The sequence below is a fragment of the Ahaetulla prasina genome, chromosome 2 (assembly GCF_028640845.1).
Source record: "Ahaetulla prasina isolate Xishuangbanna chromosome 2, ASM2864084v1, whole genome shotgun sequence".
NCBI classification, from domain to species: domain Eukaryota; kingdom Metazoa; phylum Chordata; class Lepidosauria; order Squamata; family Colubridae; genus Ahaetulla; species Ahaetulla prasina.
In genome coordinates, this window is record NC_080540.1 from 185,326,840 (window position 1) to 185,349,324 (window position 22,485).

General features: G+C 41.2%; 1 protein-coding gene across 13 annotated transcripts in view; it reads left to right on the forward strand.

Annotated features, from left to right (window-relative positions):
- The window catches only part of DNM2 (dynamin 2), a 210,011-nt gene that overhangs the window by 13,830 nt on the left and 173,696 nt on the right, over positions 1-22,485 (forward strand). For all 13 annotated transcript variants that reach the window (XM_058166776.1, XM_058166775.1, XM_058166779.1 and 10 more), the window contains exons 2-6: positions 3,626-3,699; positions 3,950-4,099; positions 5,988-6,191; positions 10,372-10,470; positions 21,940-22,100. In XM_058166776.1, the coding sequence (XP_058022759.1) occupies positions 3,626-3,699; positions 3,950-4,099; positions 5,988-6,191; positions 10,372-10,470; positions 21,940-22,100 (688 nt within the window). The remainder of the gene's footprint in view (positions 1-3,625; positions 3,700-3,949; positions 4,100-5,987; positions 6,192-10,371; positions 10,471-21,939; positions 22,101-22,485) is intronic.

Below are 22,485 nucleotides of genomic sequence, written 5' to 3' on the forward strand. Positions count from 1 at the left end.
AATAATAGTAGAAACTTTCTTTTTTCTGGAATAATGGAAATTAGAAGAAATATATGGATTATTGTAAAAAGGTAGTACAAAAGGTTGAAATGAATGAAGGAAATTAAAAAAATGTGGAAGATATAATGGGATATATGTTTTCTTTTTCTGTTTGCGTCTGAGAATGCATGGAATGAGAGAATTAAATTTGAGGGTAAGGAAATAAAATTTAAATATATAAAAGAATGGAAAATCCAGCAGATGAAATGTGAAAGATAGTATGGTTTATAACTCAGTAAGCTCAAACTCCCCAAGGAGCTGCTGATTCAGTTCTACAGAGGAATTATTGAGTCTGTCATTTGCACCTCTGTAACTGTCTGGTTCGGTTCTGCAACCCAACAAGAAAGACACAGACTTCAGAAGATAATTAGAACTGCAGAAAAAATAATTGCTACCAACCTGCCTTTCATTGAGGACCTGTATACTGCACGAATCAAGAAGAGGCCGTAAAAATATTTACAGATTTTACAGATCCCTCATATCCAGGACATAAACTGTTTCAACTCCTACCCTCAAAACGGGTATAGAGCACCGCACACCAGAACAACTAGACACAAGAACAGTTTTTCCCCGAAGGCCATCACTCTGCTAAACAAATAATTCCTCAACACTGTCAAACTATTTACTAAATCTGCACTACTATTAATCGTTTCATAGTTCCCATCACCAATCTCTTTCCACTTATGACTGTATGACTGTAACTTTGTTGCTGGCAATCCTTATGATTTATATTGATATATTGACCATCAATTGTGTTGTAAATGTTGTACCTTGACAAACGTATCTTTTCTTTTATGTACACTGAGACCATATGCACCAAGACAAATTCCTTGTGTGTCTAATCACACTTGGCCAATAAAAAAATTCTATTCTATTCTATTCTATTCTATTCTATAAGTGAAAATGATTGAAATTAAGATGTAAAAAGGAATAAAATTGAAATGTTAGTAAATGATGTACACCAGTGGTAGTCAATCTGGTCCCTACTGCCCACTAGTGGGTGTTCCAGCTTTCATGGTGGGTGGTAGGGGTTTTGTCCGATACTGATGCATTTTCCTTTTTTTAATTAATTGAGTTTTTTAAAAAATTTCATAGCATTATTTAAAAACATTTTCATTAGGTTTTCATAATATTCCCTGTGACAATTTAAATTTCTGAAAATATACTATTTGTATCGCCTGCGCATAAGTTTAGTTCACATTACGTAAGTGAAATTAAATGGCGCTATAGTGCGACCGCAAAGAAAAGAGCCTCGTCCCAGAATATCTCGCGCATCTTCCCCCACACCACCCAGCTGTAACAGACAAGCAGAGCTGGTAGCCGGCGCCCCCCCACAACCCCAATCCACAATGTGCAAGAGGCATGCTCAGACAATGATACATGGCGCATTACTGTGGAACCAGTGGGCGGTTAGAAAATTTTACTACTAACAGAGATACAAAAGTGGGCGGTAGGTATAAAAAGATTGACTACCCTTGATGTACAGTATTGGAAGAAAATAAGTATTGAATTGTGAACAAAAACTCTAAGAAAATAAGAGGTGGAAGGTTGCATTAATTGATTGTAAGATATAAATGGAATAAAATGAAAACAATGTTAATAACTAAAATATAGGAGGGGAGATTTGAGAAATATGCATAATAAATGAGAAAATCAGGGTTGTCTGGACACCAGAAATATTGAAATGAAAATAAATACAGCAATGGAGAGAGATAAGAAGGAGAAAAGGCTGGCTGGGGCAGAAGAATGGAAGGGGTGGCGAAGGCTTTGTGGGGTCCCCCTGATGGAGGATGGATTGAAGTAGACAAAGGGCTGGACTTGGCATACGAGACCTGGTGCTGGGCTCGACCTGCCAGCTGGAGGGGAGCTGCTGTGGGGGACTGATGAGGGGGCACTTGGGGCTTGGAGTACTTGGGGCTCGGAGCGGTAAACTGCGTCCAGGAAGCACCACAGCAGAGTGAAGCTGCTGGAGTCAACCCTGGCTTTGCTGTCCATTGCAGACGCTAGATCGGCCCCCTGCAAACTCTTGTTTCTCAAGGAGCCTGGCCAAAGTTTCCCTGCTGCTTCAGCAAGCGCTCTTTGAGAGACGAGAGTTTGTAGGGGGCCGAGCTAGCGTCTGCAATGGATAGCAAAGCAAGGGATGACTCTGGCTGCTTCTGTTTGCTAACAGGCAGCCAAACTAACTACCTGAAGGACCCCATCCTGTCTTTGGGAGTCAAAGCGCTGAAGCGTGAGTGGTGCAGGAAACCTTGGCTGGGTTCCTCGAAAGAATTGCAACAATTTCTCTGCGGACCACCAAAATTTTCTCATGGAGCACCAGTGGTCTGTAGACCACCGGTTGGTGATCAGTGGTCTGGGACATCCTCTTCACGATTTGTTTTCCTTGTTACCTTCTGGGAAGAGGCTCCGTGGTGTCAGAAGCAGAACGTCTAGATTCAGCCACAGTTTTGTTCCATACTTTTGACCTCTCAAACTTGCTCTTTCTGCTATGTATTCAAGATGGACAGTGATTAATATTTATATGTATTTATATGTTAGGGTGTAGATATATACATATGTGTGTATATAGCATATCTATATGTGTGTTACGTATATGTACACTTTTGAGAGCAGGCAACAATTTCATTTTTAATGTGTGCCAGAGTCCCACAGAAAAAAAATGACAATAAAGGTTAGCTTATCTAAGCTTCCATTCTGTTTCTATAGTTAGGGAAACAGTAATATTGTACAACTTCCTGAATTAAAAAAAGTACTTTATAAAAGGGAAAAACTGTTAATAAATAAAAGCAGTTTCCCTTCCACTTTATTTCTTTGAAGTACTCAGTATTATGTTTCTTACGAACAGCGAACAGCATTTTTCTATGATTTTGCAAAATGTAAAAATTTTGTCATTAATGAGCCATCAGTCTATGTACACTAAGATTTGGGGAATGGAATGCTTTCTGGACAGTTGCAGTGTGTCATATATCTGATGACATACATTTAAAAATAATTGCTTAGTAAAACTTCTTGTTCATACTATCTGTTTTAAGCTATCTGTCGTGTCCCACTCCTCCTCTGATGGCTGGGTCGGGGAAGTCTGTATCAAGCGTGGCCACAAAGCCTCTGCAGCTTTGCCAAAGTTCTGTCAGAGTTCTCAGGGCAGGCAGGAGTCCAAGATGTGACTTCAGCAATCCAAATTAGACTTTGCCTGACTCAAAGAATGCCAGAAAGCAGATCCTTTATATAGGCCATGGGGTGTGGCTCCATGACTCAGCACTTATCCAGGCCTGCCCCTCCCTTCCTTTTGCTGACATCGCCCCTCCATTCTCCGGAAGCGTGGATCCCTCCACCTTCCAGCTACCGGCAATTCCAGCTCGTGACTGGCTTCCTGCTCCTCATGTTCACATACTGTGGGGGAGGGGTTTATTTGCTCGGTCTGTCCGGGCATGGTGCCAGGACTGGGGGCTTGAGGCATGTCAGGCCGTTCATCTGCACTATCAGTCCCTGGCTGAGGTAACAGGAGATGAGAGGGGCCCGGCTGCGGAGAGGGGGGCGGGCGAGGCACAACACTATCATAGTAATATATTGTCAATATATTTTGCAGAGATTTCCTGCCCCGTGGGTCTGGAATTGTTACCCGAAGACCTCTCATTCTCCAGCTTATCTTTTCTAAAACAGGTATGTGGTCCCTTCATTTATGCTTAAAAAGTAATCCAAATTTTTTTGTGAATAATGTTATATTCATATATAGTTTCTTCTTGGACTTAGAGTACTTTACATATTCAATCATGCCTTAAAAATTAGTAAGCATGATGAAGTATTTGGTATGGTTAAATTGTGATAATAGATAATAATTCTTATGTGAGCACTCAAAATTTTCCCTTAGATTTGTATTTGAGCTTCATATGAGATATCTCTTCTTTTTCAGAATATGCAGAATTTTTGCACTGCAAATCTAAGAAGTTTACAGATTTTGATGAAGTTCGACAAGAGATTGAAGCTGAGACTGATAGGGTGACAGGAACAAACAAAGGCATTTCTCCTATTCCTATTAACCTGAGGGTATATTCACCACATGGCAAGTGTTGTGGGTTTTTGTAAAAGTTGAATATTATATCTTCTCAATATCTAGGAAAGAAGATGGAGATTTGAAAAATATTATTCAGAAAATCTATGCATTCCTATCCTTTCTGGAAAATAATACAGGTAGTCCTTGTTTTAGAAGCACAGTTGAGCCTGGAGTTTTGTTTCTAAGTTGTTGCAATCATAAGTCTAGTCTCCACATGACCGGACTCAAATTTATGATCATTTTTATGATGATTGTTAAGAAAATAATTGTGGTTGTTAAGCAAATCATATAGTCATTAATTGAATCACATCATAAGTTAAACCCAGCTTATCCATTGGGTATTTTTTGCCTTTTTTAAAAGGCAAAAATGTTGCAAAATGTGATCACGTGACTGCAGGATGCTGCAACCAGTTGTAAATGTAAGCTAGTTGCCAAGTGCCTGAAATATGATCACATGACCACAGAAGCTGATGCAACAGTCGTAATTTCGAGGAGAGGTCTTAAGTAACTTTTTTCATCATCATTAAGTCCATCATAACTTTGAACAGTCATTAAGCAACTGGTTGTAAGCTGAGGACCGTAATAACAATTGTCCTATTTATTGAAGAGATGATATTGAAAGAATGAAGAAAGCTCCACTACAACAAAGCCAAGAGATAAATCAGACCCCAAACTTTGAAAATATCTTTCAATCTCATTATCTTTGTAAGGAAAAGAGGATTTTGAGAATCTCTTCTTTGATCTTCTTTGATCTTCTTTGATCTAATTAGCTGTCTGACAGGGATATACAGGGATATACAGGGATATAAGGGATATAAGGGTGGCTCAGGGGCTAGGACATTGAGCTCATCGATCGAAAGGTCGGCAGCTCAGCGGTTCGAATCCCTAGTGCTGCCATGTAATGGGATGAGCTCCCGTTACTTGTCCCAGCTTCTGCCAACCTAGTAGTTTCAAAAGCACGTAAAAATGCAAGTAGAAAAAATAGGGACCACCTTTGGAGCTTTGGACCTTTGGAACAGCGTTCCGTGTGCTTTTGGTGTTGAGTCATGCCAGCCACATGACCACGGAGATATCTTCGGACAGCGCTGGCTCTTCGGCTTTGAAACGAAGATGAGCACCGCCCCCTAGAGTCGGCAACGACTAGCACGTATGTGCGAGGGGAACCTTTACCTTTACTTTTTATGCTATATGTATGCTGACACACAGACGCACCCACATGTGCGCACACCCACACACACACATATATATACACATACATACATGCACACGCACACACACACACACACACACATATTTGAGGGTAGGAATGTACAAAATATTTCAATATGAAATGTTTTGTGCATTGAATTTCACAAAATGCTTCATTTTTAAGTGTATAGTTGACCGTCTCAAGCATTTTGAAAGTGTGAATGGGGATTTTTGGATGTGCTGATTAAAACAATTGAATAAGGGGAATTATGATATAATTTTAATGAGGAAGGAGAAAAAATGAGTTTGTAACTGTAGTAAGGAAGAGTGGAAGTGCTTTTTTTGCAATGTTACTAGCAGCAAAAGTATATAGTTACCTTCACGAAAATACTGAAGGGAATATATAATATATCCACTCTCAAGATGGAAATCTTTTGTAGTTCTTTGGAAATAATGTCATAACTTATAAGTATAATAATTAAAAGCTGAGAGTATTTAAGTCAGTTATAAAGATGACTTTAATTTATTTTTATTTTTAAATTTTAAATTTCCCTCTCATATAAATGATCTTGCTCTTGGCAATAATAGATACCCCCCCCCCCTTCTATGTGGAAAGGTTTTGGAAAAACCTCTTAAGGTCCAAAGTTGATTTAAGACAAAACAGCATTTTTCAGATGAAGTTCTTAGTCTTTGCTGATTTCCTTTTCAGTGCTGAATCTGACTCTAATTGATCTTCCGGGTATCACTAAAGTGCCGGTGGGTGACCAACCCCAGGATATAGAATATCAGATCAAAGATATGATTTTGCAGTTTATAAGCAGAGAGAGCAGCTTGATTCTTGCTGTGACTCCAGCCAATATGGATTTGGCTAACTCTGATGCGCTCAAACTGGCTAAAGAAGTTGACCCACAAGGTAAACTATGTTTTTATATTTACTTGGATGTAGTGGATATATACATCACAGACTTGTATGAAATTCCCAAATTATGATGATTTTTCCAGGTAGAATGCACCAAAATACTGTTGGTTCTATAGTTGCAATAGTTGTTGATAAATCTCAGTGTCATAAAAGAAATTTTCTGATATTATTATTTATTTAAATTTATTGGCTGGCCAATTCCAGGGGACTCTGGGCAGGAAACAAAACTAGAGAAAATATAAAAACAGGTACAAATATTAAATCAAACAGAGTTCAACAAAATCAACAAAACAAAATAGGGACCACTGAACAAATAGTAAGCATTAATCCCAGACCTGGGCCAAAGCCAGGTTTTCAAACTTTACGAGAGGGGATGCCATCTTTGTGGGAGTTGCTGTTCTAGAGGATAGGGCCACAAGATAGAATGCACACTTCCTAAGCTCCACAATATGGTAATGTTTAATTCAGGGGATGTGAAACATATAAACAGGCAGAAACAGTTGGAGACACTCTCAAATATATAGGCCCTATGCCATACAGGGCTTTATAGGTAATAACCAACACCTTGAATTGCACTTGAAGCTAATTGGCAGCTAATGCAGCTTGCCTCAGATTGGTGACACAGAAGTATACCAAGAGATGCCCTTTATTGATAGGAAGGGGAGCAAAGAAGAAGTGGAACAAATAAAAAAATTAAAGCATCCTTTACCTCAAAATGTGAATAAGAAAAAAATTTAGTATTTTGTTCCGTACTTCTGCTACTCTCAAGTTTGCTCTTACCTGCCTGCTACTGGTGCTGCTACGCAAGCCTCCCGTGAGTCAGGCAGCCGCACAGCATGTCCGGATTGCCTGTCTTCTCCCCACCACCTATGCCTCTACGCTCAGAATTAATGGTATTTGCACTGCGCGAAGGAAGCCGAGGCATGCTGAGAGCTTGGCCTGTTGCAGTTGCGGGCAAGCAGACAGTTGGACAGAGAAGGCGGGGTCAGCAGTAGCTGTGTTCCCACTTCCATCAGTCCCCACACTCACCGCCTCCTGCACTTAAAAAATATAAGCCCAAAATAAGCCCAAGTACTTATTTTCAAGCCCAAAAGAAAATAAGACCGGGTCTTATTTTCAGGGAAACATGGTATTGTTTAGAGTAGTAACTTTTTAAATTCTATGCTGCCTACCAAACTGTTAAAATCGGACCGAGCACTAGTAAGGTCTCATATTCAGACTTACCTAGTGGCGATAAGAACGGCAAAACGGGAGTATTTTTCTGCTCTTATCGCATCGGCAGATAATCGCCCAGCCGCCTTGTTTAGGGTGACCCGCTCCCTCCTTTTGCAGGGAGCATGGGAGGACCCCTTGCAAGGACGTGCTGAGGATTTTGGACAATATCTGCACGATAAAATCGCTCAGATCCGGGACGGTCTGGACGCGGACTGGGTAGATTCGGGCAGGATGACGGAGGTAGGTCTTGATGATGTTATCTGGGAAGAGTTTGATGCGGTGGCTCTCGAGGACATGGACAGGATATTGGGGAGGCTTAACGCGACCACATGTTTATTGGACCCGTGTCCCTCCTGGTTAGTACTGGCTGCCTGGGAGGTTACACGAGGCTGGCTTCAGGGGATTGTCAACACGTCTTTGATGGAGGGTATCTTCCCCACCGCCTTAAAAGAGGTGGTGGTGAGGCCCCTCCTCAAGAAGCCCTCCCTGGATCCAGCTGTTTTAGCTAACTATTGTCCGGTCTCCAACCTTCGTTTTGTGGCGAAGGTTGTTGAGAGTGTGGTGGCGCAACAGCTCCCCCGGTACCTGGATGAAACTGTCTATCTGGACACGTTCCAGTCCGGCTTTCAGCCTGGGTACAGCACGGAGACGGCATTGGTCGTGTTGGTGGGTGATCTCTGGAGGGCCCAGGACAGAGGTTGTTCCTCTGCCCTGGTCCTATTAGATCTCTGCGGCTTTTGATACCATCGACCATGGTATCTTGCTGCGATGGTTGGAGGGGTTGGGAGTGGGGGGCACCGTTTTTCGGTGGTTCTCCTCCTATCTCTCTGACCGTTCACAGACAGTGCTGGCAGTGGGGCAGAGCTTGACCGCGAGGCACCTCATGTGTGGGGTGCCACAGGGGTCGGTTCTCTCGCCTCTCCTGTTCAACATCTATATGAAGCCGCTGGGTGAGATCATCCGTGGTTTTGGGGTGCGATGTCATCTGTACGCTGATGATACATAGCTGTACATTTCCACCCCTAACCACCCCAATGAAGCCGTTGAAGTGATGTCCCGGTGTCTGGAGGCCATACGGGCCTGGATGGGGAGAAACAGGCTTTGACTCAACCCTTCCAAGACTTAGTGGCTGTGGACGCCGGCTTCCCGGTACAGTCAGCTGACTCCATCGCTGACTTTAGGGGGCGAGTCATTGGCTCCCATGGAAAGGATCCGCAATCTAGGCGTCCTCCTGGATGTACGGCTGTCTTTAGAAGATCATATGACGGCCGTCGCCAGGGGAGCTTTTTATCAGGTTCGCCTGATACGCTAGTATCAGCTTTTTATCAGGTTCGCCTGATACGCATTTCCTAGACCGGGGTTCCTTATGCACAGTCACTCATGCCCTCGTCACTTCCCACCTGGACTACTGCAATGCTCTCTACATGGAGCTCCCCTTGAAGAGCACCCGGAAGCTCCAATTGGTCCAGAATGCGGCTGCGCGGTTAGTAGAGGGAGCAACTCGAGGCTCCCATGTAACACCTCCTGCGCAAGCTGCACTGGTTGCCTGTGGTCTTTTGGGTGCAATTCAAGGTGCTGGTTACTACCTTTAAAGCGCTCCATGGCATAGGACCGGGTTATTTACGGGACCGCCTGCTGTCACCGATTGCCTCCCATCGACCAGTGCGCTCCCATAGGGAGGGTCTCCTCAGGGTGCTGTCGGTCAGACAATGTCGACTGGCGACCCCCAGGGGGAGGGCCTTCTCTGTGGGTGCTCCTGCCCTCTGGAACGAGCTGCCTCCAGGGTTACGTCGACTCCCTGACCTCCGGATCTTTCAACGCGAGCTCAAGACATTTTTGTTCCATCGCGCAGGACTTGCCTAATAGTTTTAATGGGGGCTTTTATTTGAGTTTTATTAGAGTTTTAACTATTAGCTAAATTGAATCAGTTTTTTAATGATGTTTTAATTTTTGTATTCTCGTTTTTTACTTTGCTGTAAACCGCCCTGAGTCCTTCGGGAGAAGGGCGGTATAGAAATCAAAATAATAAATAATAAATAAATAAATAAAAGATTCCAGAAGCTCTGCAAAATTAATGAGACATGAGGCAGAAATGCAAAACCTAAACAGGCCAGGTCAAAAATGTATGTTGTTGTAATATATTTCAGCTAGTTTTATATTACTTGTTATGGTTCATCACAGTCAGCCAGATGTCCATATTAGATTTGGCATTTTCATCCACCTATCAAGTCCTTCCCAAGGACTTCAGATAGTCAGATGTTGATGTTTGACGGTATTAAAGGCATCATTACAGGAAGTAAGCTGTTCTGAGTAAAGCTACCTTTTGCAATTGACTGATGAAGAATTTGTCATACATAATATATAAAGATTATAAGAGCAGTGGTGGTGCGGTGGTTAGAATGCAGTATTGCAAGCTGACTTTGCTCACTGCAAAGAGTTTGATTCTGACTGGGGCTGGTGAATAGCGCAGGCTGGTAATGCCTGTTATTAAGAACACAAAGCCTGTTATTAAGAACACAAAGCCTGCAATTACTGCAGGTTCGAGCCCGGCCCAAGGTTGACTCAGCCTTCCATCCTTTATAAGGTAGGTAAAATGAGGACCCAGATTGTTGGGGGGGCAATAAGTTGACTTTGTAAAAATATACAAATAGAATGAGACTATTGCCTTATACACTGTAAGCCGCCCTGAGTCTTCGGAGAAGGGCGGGGTATAAATGTAAACAAAAAAAAAAAAACTGGCTCAAGGATGACTCAGCCTTCCATCCTTCCAAGGTGGATAAAATGAGGACCCAGATTGTTGCTGATTCTGTAAACCATGAGAGGTCTGTAAAGCACAGTGAAGTGGTATATAAGTCTAACTACTATTGTTATTATTTTGCAAAGAAAAATTATCCTGAGAAAATTATTGTTAACTTGCTAAATGGTTCACAATTTGATTACAATTCTTTTTCTTTCTCAGGCCTAAGAACAATTGGAGTAATAACCAAGTTAGACCTGATGGATGAAGGCACTGATGCCAGAGATATCTTGGAGAATAAATTGTTGCCTCTGCGGAGAGGTAGAAAACCATTCAGAATTATAGTTGATGGGTATTTCTTTCAGTGAATCGTGTCTTGGGTTTTTGGTTAAATTCATAGGCAAAATAAGGAAGGAATACTCTAGGCTAATTATGGGCTGAGGAAGATATGGCAGAAGATAGGGAATGGGCTATACCTGTGATGGCGAACCTATGGCACATGTGCCAGGGGTGGCACCCAGGGCCCTCTCTGCTGGCACACGCGCCATTGCCCCAAGTCAGATCTCTGTGGCGTTTCTTTCGTGAGCTTCTGTTTCCCTGCAAATGACGAAACAGAAACTCAGGAAAAAAAAGATCTTACCTCTTACCATGCTGCCAGTGTTGGAATGCCCCGCCTCCTGTCAGCCAACTGGTCTTTGGGTCTTTGCTGCTCATGCACCCATGTCTGTGTGCATGTCTGTGCACATGTCTGCGCATGCACATATTTACGCATGTCCATACATGTCCATGTGCATGTCTGCATATGTGTGCATTTGCACACGTGCACCTTTTAGTTTGGGGATTCACGCACACACATTTTGTGCACTTGATGTCTAAAAGGTTCACCATCACTGGGCTATACTCTGGGAATGATCAGTGCCTTAAACTGGCTCTGCATTCCAGCCAATGGTCTCTTCCCCAATGCCAAGTCGTCAGAACCTCAGAGGCCTGACTTTTAACTGCTGCTGAATGCATCCTTTATTTTTGTCTCTAATCTTCTGTCTTTAGGGAAGGTTGTTGAGAAGATGGTTGTTGAAAGAAGTGGAATAGCTGGACTACTTTCAGTTGGTTTGCAGGCCTGAATTATGGGACTGAAACAGCATTGATTGCATTTGTGGATAAGCTCAGGTGGGAGTGGGGTGGGAATGGTGTATTCATCCATGCTTTCCTTGATCTCTTGGCAACTTTCAATATTGTTGATCAAGACATATTTCTGGACTGGGGAATAAGAGTGGGAGGCGTACTTTTGCATTGATTCTCTTCCTCTAAGGCCAGTTCCAGTCAGTGTTGATTGTGGGTGTGGAGAACCTAGCTTTTGATCTCTTCTCGGTTGAGTTCCTCAGGGATTTTCATTTCTAACTATTGATTATTTCTACCTTTTCTAAAGTGAGATAATCTTAAATTAAGAACCTTTTTCTTTTCAGATAAAATAATAATTCTACCTCTGTCATCTGGGTGATTTCTGGCCCTCTAAATTTGAAAAATTAATACAGGCAGGCAGCATCTTCTTACCCTGGGCACATTTTGGCCTTAGGAATAGAAAGATCAGATACTATAGGTTGCTTGTAACTATATTTTCTCCTCTGGAAATAAGCATTAAAAGCTGAAGCCATATATACCTGTTTAGAATAGTTATTTAGAAACTAAGAAATGGTTCAGCAGAAAGTGCTATAAATAGTTGACATATAAAAGAAATACGCAGGTCAAATTAGTCTTTGGCATTTCAGCAAAAATTGCTAAATTGGTTTGGACATCATGGTTATGATTTCATACTATTCCTTTGGGTAGCCATTAATTTGACAAGCTTTATCTGGTAGTGGATAATTAGTAGAGGACTAAGTGATTATTCATTTCACAAGATTATGATTATCCATTTAATCCAATTGAGAATCATTTTTCTGCATCTAGAATAAAATGCAAAATAAGCACAGTCTTGTGGTCTTATATTCATACTGCTTTCTAGTGTTCTATATTATTCTGGATTCCTTTTTCCTATATTAAAGATGATCATTTGAGATCAGTAGTATGATGACATTATTGATGAGCAGATTGTTCAGAGTGAATCCTATCCTGGATCTAGAGTGTTTTCATGCAAAGAAAAAAATAACAGTATATTCAGTGTTTTAAAAATTGATTTCTGGACTTCAGTGATAGAAGTATATTCCCTCTGTTACCATTATACTCTTACGTTTACCTGATTTTGTGAAGCTACACTGTCTCATTTACCCTACTCAAAATTTATTCTTGGGACTTCCGGTGGCAACACTGAATATACGTCTGCCGAACTTCTTCGACTGCGAGGTTCCCCCGCCTCGCAGGAATGGCCCTCTGGGTTATCGAGGGCCGGCCTTAACGAGGGGTCTTGGGACCCGGAGAGGTGGCATGCGAGGAAGAAGAATTTGTGGGGTTTTGTAGATAGGTTTTTTAATAAGGGTTTTTTAAAGGGGGAGAGGGTAGTGTCGGGTGGGGGGAAGAACCCGTCGGGGAGGGTAGGTCTAGTCCCGGAAACTGTTCCCGGCGTTTCTCTATTAGGTCCGAGGGAGGGGGGTGAGGGGTACGTTCCAGAGGTGGAAGTTGGTTCCATCTGTACGGTAAGTGGGAGGGGCAGATATGGCGGAAGTAAGGGGCCATATCGCATTCTGGGAGCTCGTGCTCGCTGTTTAAAAGCGATCACGTGCTCCGGCCCCCCAGTCTTTTCCCGTTCCCCGGTAGGTCAGGATCCTCAGAGCCCGGGCCTCCGGTTGATGTTATGTAATGCCCGGTCCGTGGTTAACAAAGCCCCCCTGATTTGTGACCTTATTCAGGGGGAATCCACGGACTTCATGGGCATTACGGAGACCTGGTTGGGCGCAGAAGGGGGTGTGCCCCTAGTTGAACTGTGCCCTCCAGGTTTCCGAGCATTCCATCAACCGAGGGCCCAGGGTAGGGGTGGAGGGGTGGCGGTTGTTATGAAAGAGGGTCTGGAGCCGAGAGAGACCACTGTTCCTCAGATAGCCGGCTGTGAATCCCTTCTTGTGAAGTGGGGCCATAAAAATCAGATAGGTCTGTTGATCGCGTACCTGGCTCCTTGCTACGTGACTACAGCCCTGCCTGAGCTGCTGGAGGTGCTAGCCGGGGTGGCGGTGGAGATCCCCAGACTTTTGGTCATGGGGGACTTCAACCTGCCATCGGCCGGCTTGTCGTCTTCAGTGGTTCAGGAGTTCCAGGCCTCCATGACGGCCTCTGACCCGGCGCAGATCTCAATTAGCTCCCTGGTTCTCTGAGGAGCTGAGAGAGATGAAACGCCGGAGAAGACGCCTAGAGAGCGTTTGGAGGTCCAGCCGTTCCGACGCTGATCGGACACTAGTTAGGTCTTTTTCAAGGACCTACCTAGTGGCACTGAGGGGGGCGAGGCGCTCCTACGCTTCCTCCCTCATTGCGTCGGCAGATAACCGCCCGGCCGCCCTGTTTCGGGTAACCCGTTCCCTCCTTCACCAGGGGGAGCGGGATGACCCCTTACAGGGACGTGCCGAGGAGTTTAACGGTTATCTATACGATAAAATCGCTCAGCTCCGGGATAGCTTGGACCAAGATTGCGATGATCCGGATGAGATGACTGAGGCGCATCTTGTTGATACCGTTTGGGATGAGTTTGATTCTGTGACTCCCGAGGACGTGGACAGGCTGCTGGGGAGGCTGCATGCCACTGCATGTTTACTGGACCCGTGCCCCTCCTGGCTGGTGCTGGCCACACAGGAGGTGACACGAGGCTGGCTCCAGGGGATTATAAATGCTTCTTTGATGGAGGGGATCTTCCCCGCCGCCTTGAAAGAGGCGGTGGTGAGACCCCTCCTCAAGAAGCCTTCCCTGGACCCAGCTATTTTGGGTAACTACCGTCCAGTCTCCGACCTTCGCTTTACCGCGAAGGTTGTAGAGAGTGTGGTGGCGTGGCAGTTTCCTCAGTACCTGGAGGAAGCTGTCTATCTAGACCCGTTCCAGTCCGGCTTCCGGCCCGAGCACAGCACGGAGACAGCTTTGGTCGCGTTGGTGGATGACCTCTGGAGGGACAGGGACAGGGGTTGCTCCTCTGCCTTGGTCCTGTTAGATCTCTCATCGGCTTTTGATACCATCGACCATGGTATCTTGCTGCGCCGGTTGGAGGGGTTGGGAGTGGGAGGCACCGTTTATCGGTGGTTCTCCTCCTACCTCTCTGACCGGTCGCAGACGGTGTTGACAGGAGGGCAGAGATCGACCGTGAGGCACCTCACTTGTGGGGTGCCGCAGGGGTCGATTCTCTCGCCTCTCCTGTTCAACATCTATATGAAGCCGTTGGGCGAGGTCATCAGTGGCTTTGGGGTGAGTTATCATCTGTACGCTGATGATACTCAGCTGTACTTCTCCACCCCAGGCCACCCCAGCGAAGCTGTCGAAGTGCTGTCCCGTTGTTTGGAGGCCGTATGGGTCTGGATGGGGAGAAACAGACTCAGACTCAATCCATCCAAGACGGAGTGGCTGTGGATGCCGGCATCTCGGTACAGTCAGCTACACCCACAGCTGACTGTTGGGGGTGAGTCATTGGCCCCGACGGAAGGGGTGCGCAACCTGGGCGTTCTCCTGGATGGACGGCTGTCGTTTGAAGACCATGTGGCGGCCGTCTCCAGGAGAGCTTTTTACCAGGTTCGCCTGGTGCGCCAGTTGCGCCCCTTTCTGGACCGGGATGCCTTATGCACGGTCACTCATGCTCTCGTCACTTCTTGTCTGGATTATTGCAATGCTCTCTACATGGGGCTACCCCTGAGGTGCACCCGGAGACTTCAGCTAGTCCAGAATGCAGCTGCGCGGGTGATTGAGGGAGCACCACGTTGCTCCCGGGTAACACCACTCCTGCGCAGTTTGCACTGGCTACCTGTGGTCTTTCGGGTGCGCTTCAAGGTTCTGGTTACCACCTTTAAAGAGCTCCATGGCTTAGGGCCCAGGTACTTACGGGACCGCCTGCTGTTACCTTATGCCTCCCATCGACCCGTACGCTCTCACAGAGAGGGTCTTCTCAGGGTGCCGTCCGCCAAGCAATGCCGGCTGGCGGCCCCCAGGGGAAGGGCCTTCTCTGTTGGAGCTCCTACTCTCTGGAACGACCTTCCCCCCGGTTTGTGCCAAATATCTGACCTTCGGACCTTTCGTCGGGAATTAAAAACTTAATTATTCATCCAAGCGGGACTGGACTGATTTTTTAGATTTTTTAAATTTCTAAATTTTAAAATTTTAAATTTTTATATTTTCTGTAATTTTATATGGGGTATTTTAGGTTGGTCAATTCAACGGTTTTAATTCGGCCACTATTGAATAGGTATTTTAAATTGATTTTTAACTTTGTATATTTATTGTTTTTTATCTTGGCTGTACACCGCCCTGAGTCCTTCGGGAGAAGGGCGGTATAAAAGTTTAATAAATAAATAAATAAATAAATAAACACAGACTTCGTGGACATCCCTTTGGGATCGTCTGCCCTGAGGTTTCGTCAAACTGTTTCTGACAGCGCAAATCAGCTGTCAAACGGTTGAAAATTCTTCCCCCGGGAGAAGGGGGAGAGAATAGTGGTCAGGTTTGGGTAGAGCTTCCCGGGACCCCCTGGAATCAAACCAGGGGCACGAAGGGAGAGAGCCCCCCTCCAGCCTGACAAAGCTCTGAACCCAGGATGCTTCTGTTTAGACAGAACGAGAAGCCACAACCATTTCTGTGCCGAGGATTATTTTTAAAGAGAACTCAATGCAGACAGAACGAAGCAGGAGGACTAGCAAGAGGATTTGCAAGTAATAAATCTTAACTTCTGTTTTCAAATAGCTTTCCTTTGAACTAACTTTCAACTTGAGCGGACCTAAAATGGCGCTTGCAATACACAAAGGAAAGTGAAAGTTAAACAGCTGCTTGTTAAAGCCACTAGTGCTTTTAGCAATGTTTAAAGCCTCTGTTTCTATTTGATAATGGACAGTTGGAACTAATTGGAAGAACTATAATTAGTTAATATTTTTGTTAAAGACTGTTGGAGATTTTTAAATATAACTACAAAAGGATAAACAAAGAGTTTTTAAGACTGTGGTGACAGAAAATTTAAAAAGACTTTTTAGAAGATGGCAGCTAAGCAATTAAAAACAACTGCTTCTAAAAGTGTTGGAGTATCCCCAGCAGCATCCCCAGCTCATACAGCAGATACTAAAGCATTAAATTTGGAGGCATTACAGTAAAACCTGAAAGATTTTGTGAAAGAATCCCTGAATGACGCTATAAATTTGCAAACTTCCCTTATTGAAGAGAAATTTAAACAAATGGCAGATGAGATGTTTGAAGTGAAAAATCAGATGTTGGAAATGAAAAATCAGATGTTAGAAATCCAAATAGGAAATAAAGAAATTAAGGAAGAATTAGTGTCAGCAGTTCAAAGTTTGGCATCAAATGTGATTTTGTTGGAAGAAGAGGTAGAAGAAATTAAGCAAGTTAATTTAAAGTTGGAAAATAAAATGGAGGAGATTCAGACTAAAGTGGAGAAAGCAGATGATGAAATTGTTTTGGTACAATATAGGGTGATGGAATTCGCTTCAAGAATTAGAGGGTTAAAGGAAGATAAACAGGAGAACTTGAGAGAAATATTTTCTGAAGCATTTGCAGAGATATTAGCAGCCCGACCAGCAGATGTGGCTTTTCAAATTGGTAAAATTTACTGCATGAATTCTTGGATTGCTAGGCAGAGAAAGTTGCCAAGAGACATAGTTATTTATTTTACAACAAGAAAAGTGAGAAATGAAATTTTACAAGCTTCCTATAAGGGGGAGAAAATACAAGCTGCTAGTGAAGAAATTTTAATATTAAAAGAAATCCCTCCTAAAATGCTGAGAAGTAGAAAAGAATATGCTTTTCTGGTGAATGAACTTAAAAAGCGACAGATAGAACACAGATGGGATATTCCAGCTGGAATAATAGTCTATTATGCAGGTAAAGCACATCGTCTCAATACTATTTGGAAAGCAAGAGACTTTTATGTTGATGTACTTAAAGCTGGAAGTCCACCTTCACCGGAAGGTAGGAGGAAAGAGGATGAAGCAAAGAAAGGAAAAGAGCTGAAACAGTTACAAGAACAAGCTGGAGTTATAGTTATGGAAGAAGACGTTGCAAGTGGTGGATATATCTAAAGTGGGATTAGAAGGTGCAAAAGAACAAAGGTTGACAAGAGCAGCTGCTAAGCATAAGGCCCAACAAGCTCAACTGGCAACTATCTCAACTGAAACAGTGGGAGGAGCAAGGCCCAAAACAAAATATGATTTGTGGCTGGTGCTTCAAAAGTTTCAGTCTACCAATAATGGCAATTAGACTTTTATGTTAATGGTTTAAATTCACCACAGAAGAGAAGGAAGATATTTCACTATTTGAAACAATTTAAAAATGATATAGTTTGTTTACAAGAAACACATATTAGAACTTCAGATCAAAAATATTTGATAAACTCAAGACTGGGTATACATTTTGCTGCTTCGGCTCCAGAGAAAAAGAATGGAATTGTTATATATATAAAGAAGGGTTTAATAGCAAAATTAATTGAAGTGGACAATCAAGGAAGATATATTGCAATTGAACTTTTATTGGAGGGGAAAAAGATACTTTTAATTGGAGTTTATGCACCTAATCAACAACAGGAGAAATTTTTTAAATTTCTACATAATAGATTATTGGGATTATAGATCACATATATTAATGGGTGACTAGAATGGAGTGATGGATACTCGAAAAGACAAAAAAGGATTACAAAATATTTCAAGTCGTGCGAAATTGCCAAAGGTCTTTTTTGATATGATGGAAGATTTTAGAATTAAAAGATATTTGGCAAGAACACAATATGGAAGAGAAAGATTTTACTTTTTTTTCTGATAGACATCAATCATTTTCTAGGATTGATTTCTTTTTAATTACTAACGATTTGCTCTCTAGGGTGAAGAAGTCCAAGATATGTCCAAGAATTTTATCTGATCATAGTCCGATTTGGATAGAATTGGATCAGGAAAAGGGAGTTATAAGATCATGGAGGTTGAATGAAAATTTGTTTAAATATGAACAAAATGTAAAAGAATGTAAAAAACAAATGAAAGAATTTTTTGTTACGAATGTGCAGAAAGGTACATCTCTAGAGATGGTTTGGGACACGAGTAAGGCCTATATGAGGAGATTTTAATACATATGAACGTAAAATATAGAAATAGATTGCAGAAGAAGAGAATGGAGTTAGAGGAGGAAATTAAAAAGAAAGAGCAGTTATTGGCAAATAATCCAGGAGATAAAAAAATAAAAGAATCAATAAATATATTACGAGGGCAGTTTAATATGATGAAGCAGATCAAGTTGCAACTAACTTACAATATGTTAAGCATAATACCTTTAATAACGCTAATAAGCCTGGAAGGTGGTTAGCCTATTTAATAAGAAAGAAACAGAAACTACATACTATCGGTAAGATAGAATATAGAGGTAAAGATGTATATCAACAAAATTTGATTAAAAAAGCTTTTTTAGAATCTTATAGAAAGTTATATGTTGGAGATTGTATTAAAGATATAGATATAGAAAGATATTTACAGGAGCAAGGTATTCAAGAAATTACAGTAGAGGAATTGAATCAACATAACTCAGAAGAAATAATTTTAGCAATTAAACAGCTTAAAATGGGTAAAGCACCAGGGACAGATGGTTTAACGGTTGTTTATTATAAAAAATTACAAAATGAGATGATGGAACCGCTTAAGGAATTGTTTAATAGAATTCAATTAGGAGGAGAAGTATCTCCCTCATGGAGGACAGCTTTTATTTCGCTAATACTGAAGGAAGATCAAGACTGTAATAAACCAGAAAATTATAGGCCAATATCGCTTTTAAATACTGATTATAAGATTTTTGCTAAGATATTAGCAAATAGATTAATGCCAGTTATGAGTCAAATAATTCATAATGATCAATCAGGATTTATTAGGGGGAGACAAATGAGTAATAATATGAGACAAATTGTAAACTTTTTGGAATATTTGGAAAGAAACAGCCAGGTTCCAGCAGCGCTCTTCTTTCTGGATGCTGAAAAGGCCTTTGATAGATTGAATTGGCATTTCTTATTTAAACTAATAGAAAGAATGCAACTTGGAAGTTATTTTATACAAGCTATTAAAGCAATATATCAGAGGCAAACAGAACAAATAATAGTTAATTAACAGAATCTTTTAGAATTGAGAAAGGGATGAGACAAGGATGTCCGTTGTCGCCATTATTGTTTATTTTGACTTTAGAAATTTTATTAAATAAAATATGTGGCTCAAATCAAATAAAGGGAATAAAAATTAAACATCAAGAATATAGGTTAAGAGCGTTTGCAGATGACTTGGTTGTTACTTTATCTCAACCAATATATTCAGCTGTATATTTAAAGGAGTTAATTGATCAGTATGGTAAAGTATCTGGTTTTAAAGTGAATCAACAAAAGACAAAGATGATAACTAAAAATATGAATGTACATCAAAAAGTAGATTTAGAAAGAGTAACTGGATATGAAATAGTTAAGAAAGTTAAATATTTAGGAGTATTTATTACATCTTTGAATACGAAATTATATAAAAATAATTATGAGGTAATGTGGCAGAAAGTACGGAAGGAAATGGAGAACTGGAAAAAGATACAATTATCTTTGTTGGGAAGAATAGCAGCCATAAAGATTAATGTTTTCCAAGGTTTTTATTTTTGTTTCAAATGATACCAATACTTAAAAAGGATGCAAATTTGCAAAAATGGCAAAAAGGGATTAGTAATTTTATTTGGATGGGTAAAAAAACCGAGAATAAAGTTAAAAATAATGCAAGATATGCGTGAAAGAGGGGGTTTAAAAATGCCTAATTTGAAATTGTATTATGAAGCAGTTGTTCTTTCATTAATTAGCGACTGGTTTAACTTAACAGAAGAAAGAATTTTGAATATAGAAGGTTATGAGTTGTATGGATGGCATGCTTATTTATTATACAATAAGAAAGCTGATAAGACATTTAAAAGTAATATAGTTAGAAATGCATTGTTGAGGGTGTGGAAGAAATATCAATATAAGTTAGATGGTAAGATACCAATATGGGCAATTCCTAGATATATGATAGAGAATATAAATATATATCAAAAAATGGAGGTGATTACTTATAAAGAACTTCTCTTTATGGAAAAGGGGGAATTACAATTAAAATCTAGATATAAAATGGGAAAAGAAGGGATAAACTATACATGGTTTCAGTATGGGCAGTTGCAAGCTAGATGGAAAATAGACCAGAAAATGGGTATTAGGCAGAATGAGGATAATTTGGTAAAATAAATCACAGATCAAGGACAACAGCATATTAAGAGGTTGTACAATGTATTGGTAGAAATAGACTCAGAAACGGAATTAGTTAAGGATTGTATGATAAAATGGGCACAAAACATACAATAACCTATAATGTTGGAAACATGGGAAAAAATTTGAGTGAGGAATGTTAAATTTACACAAGCACAAAGCTTGAGAGAAAATTTTTACAAGATGTTTTATAGATGGCATTTGGATCCTAAAAAGTTGGCATGTATGTATTCGAATATGCAAGCTAAATGTTGGAGATGTGACTGTGACGAAGCAACTTATTATCATATATGGTGGACTTGTAAAAAAGTTAAAGTATTTTGGATTAAAGTATGGTGGATTATGCAGAATATTTTGAAAAAGAAGATTCAGTTTACTCCACAGTTGTTTCTACTGGGAATAATCATGGGTTGTACAGTGATAGAGACTAAGCTGATTTTAAATCTAATAACAGCCACAAGACTTTTGATTGCACAATATTGGAGGAAAAAAGATTTGCCTACAATTGAAGAATGGACACTTAAAGTATCAAATTTGGCAGAGATGGCTAAAATCTCTGCATATTTGAAAGACTATACACAAGAGAAATATGTATCGGAATGGAGAATGTGGATTGATTATATTCAAAATAAGTATCAGACTAAAAAGTACCAAATAGCTTATGAGTGAATTTAGGAATTGTATTATATTAGTTTATATGTTTAATCGGGAGAGGAGTTGAGGGTACAAAGGGTGAGGAGTGACTATGGATTATGATTTATTTTGTATTTTAATTTATGATTGTTAATTTAAAACCCTTTACTTTGTTCTGGGAGGTCTTGGGGAGAGGCGGGGGAAGGGGGAGGAGGGGAAAGGGAGAGGGAGGGGTAGAAGATGAAGGATTATTAATGTACAGGAATGATTGAAGATATGTAATTAAAAAATAGAAATAATTTGAAATGAAATCGGGGCTGCTCAGCTGCCATTTCAGAAGGAAATGGAAAGGGAGAGAGGAGTAGAGAGAGCGAAGGAAGAAAGTAGGTAGGAAAGAGAGGTAGAAGAGGGGGAAAGGAGAGGAAGAAGAAAGGGGAAAGAGAGAGGGTTAGAAAGGGTGGAAGAAGAGAGGAGTGGGGAAGGAGGAGAGGAAGTAGAAAAGTGAAGGAGAGGAAGGACGGAGAAAGTAGAAGAAGGTAGAGAAGGGAAGAGGAAAGGAAGGAAGGGGTAGCTGAGCAGGCCCGAATAAGTAACAAATGAAAGTTAATGATTGATGTTGAATAAGAGACTGTACATTGAATATGTTGATGGAAAATGGAAATAAAACTTTTTATTTAAAAAAAAATTATTCTAGGGCCTGCCATTTTAAGACAGAACTTAACATATGGAGTTGTCCCTTGCAGGCTACATTGGAGTTGTGAATCGGAGCCAGAAGGATATTGATGGTAAAAAGGATATCAGAGCAGCTTTGGCAGCTGAGCGCAAGTTCTTCCTTTCCCATCCTGCTTATAGACACATGGCTGATCGCATGGGAACTCCCCATTTGCAGAAGGTCCTGAACCAGGTTAGCTGTTCCTAAAGCAGTCTATTCATTTTTCTTGGCTCATTCTTAATTTTTACTATCAGCTGAACATCATTAACAGTTTCTTTTACACTTTTTAATGGTATATATTATTGGAGAAGGTGTCTCTCTTATTTTAAACCCACATGTGGGATTTTTCCTCTCTCTTAATATCCATAAATCAATTAGCTATGCTTTAGTTTAGAGCTAATTTAGATATTGCAAAGAAACAAGGATAGCTTGGTTTATATTGTAGTTCGTTTAGGTCTCTATACCAGGCATAAACAATCTGCAGGAGTATTAATAATGGATAAATATGAATGCATTTCTACTGAATATGAGCAAACCTTGCTGAAGCCATAGATCTGTAGATGACATTACATAAGAC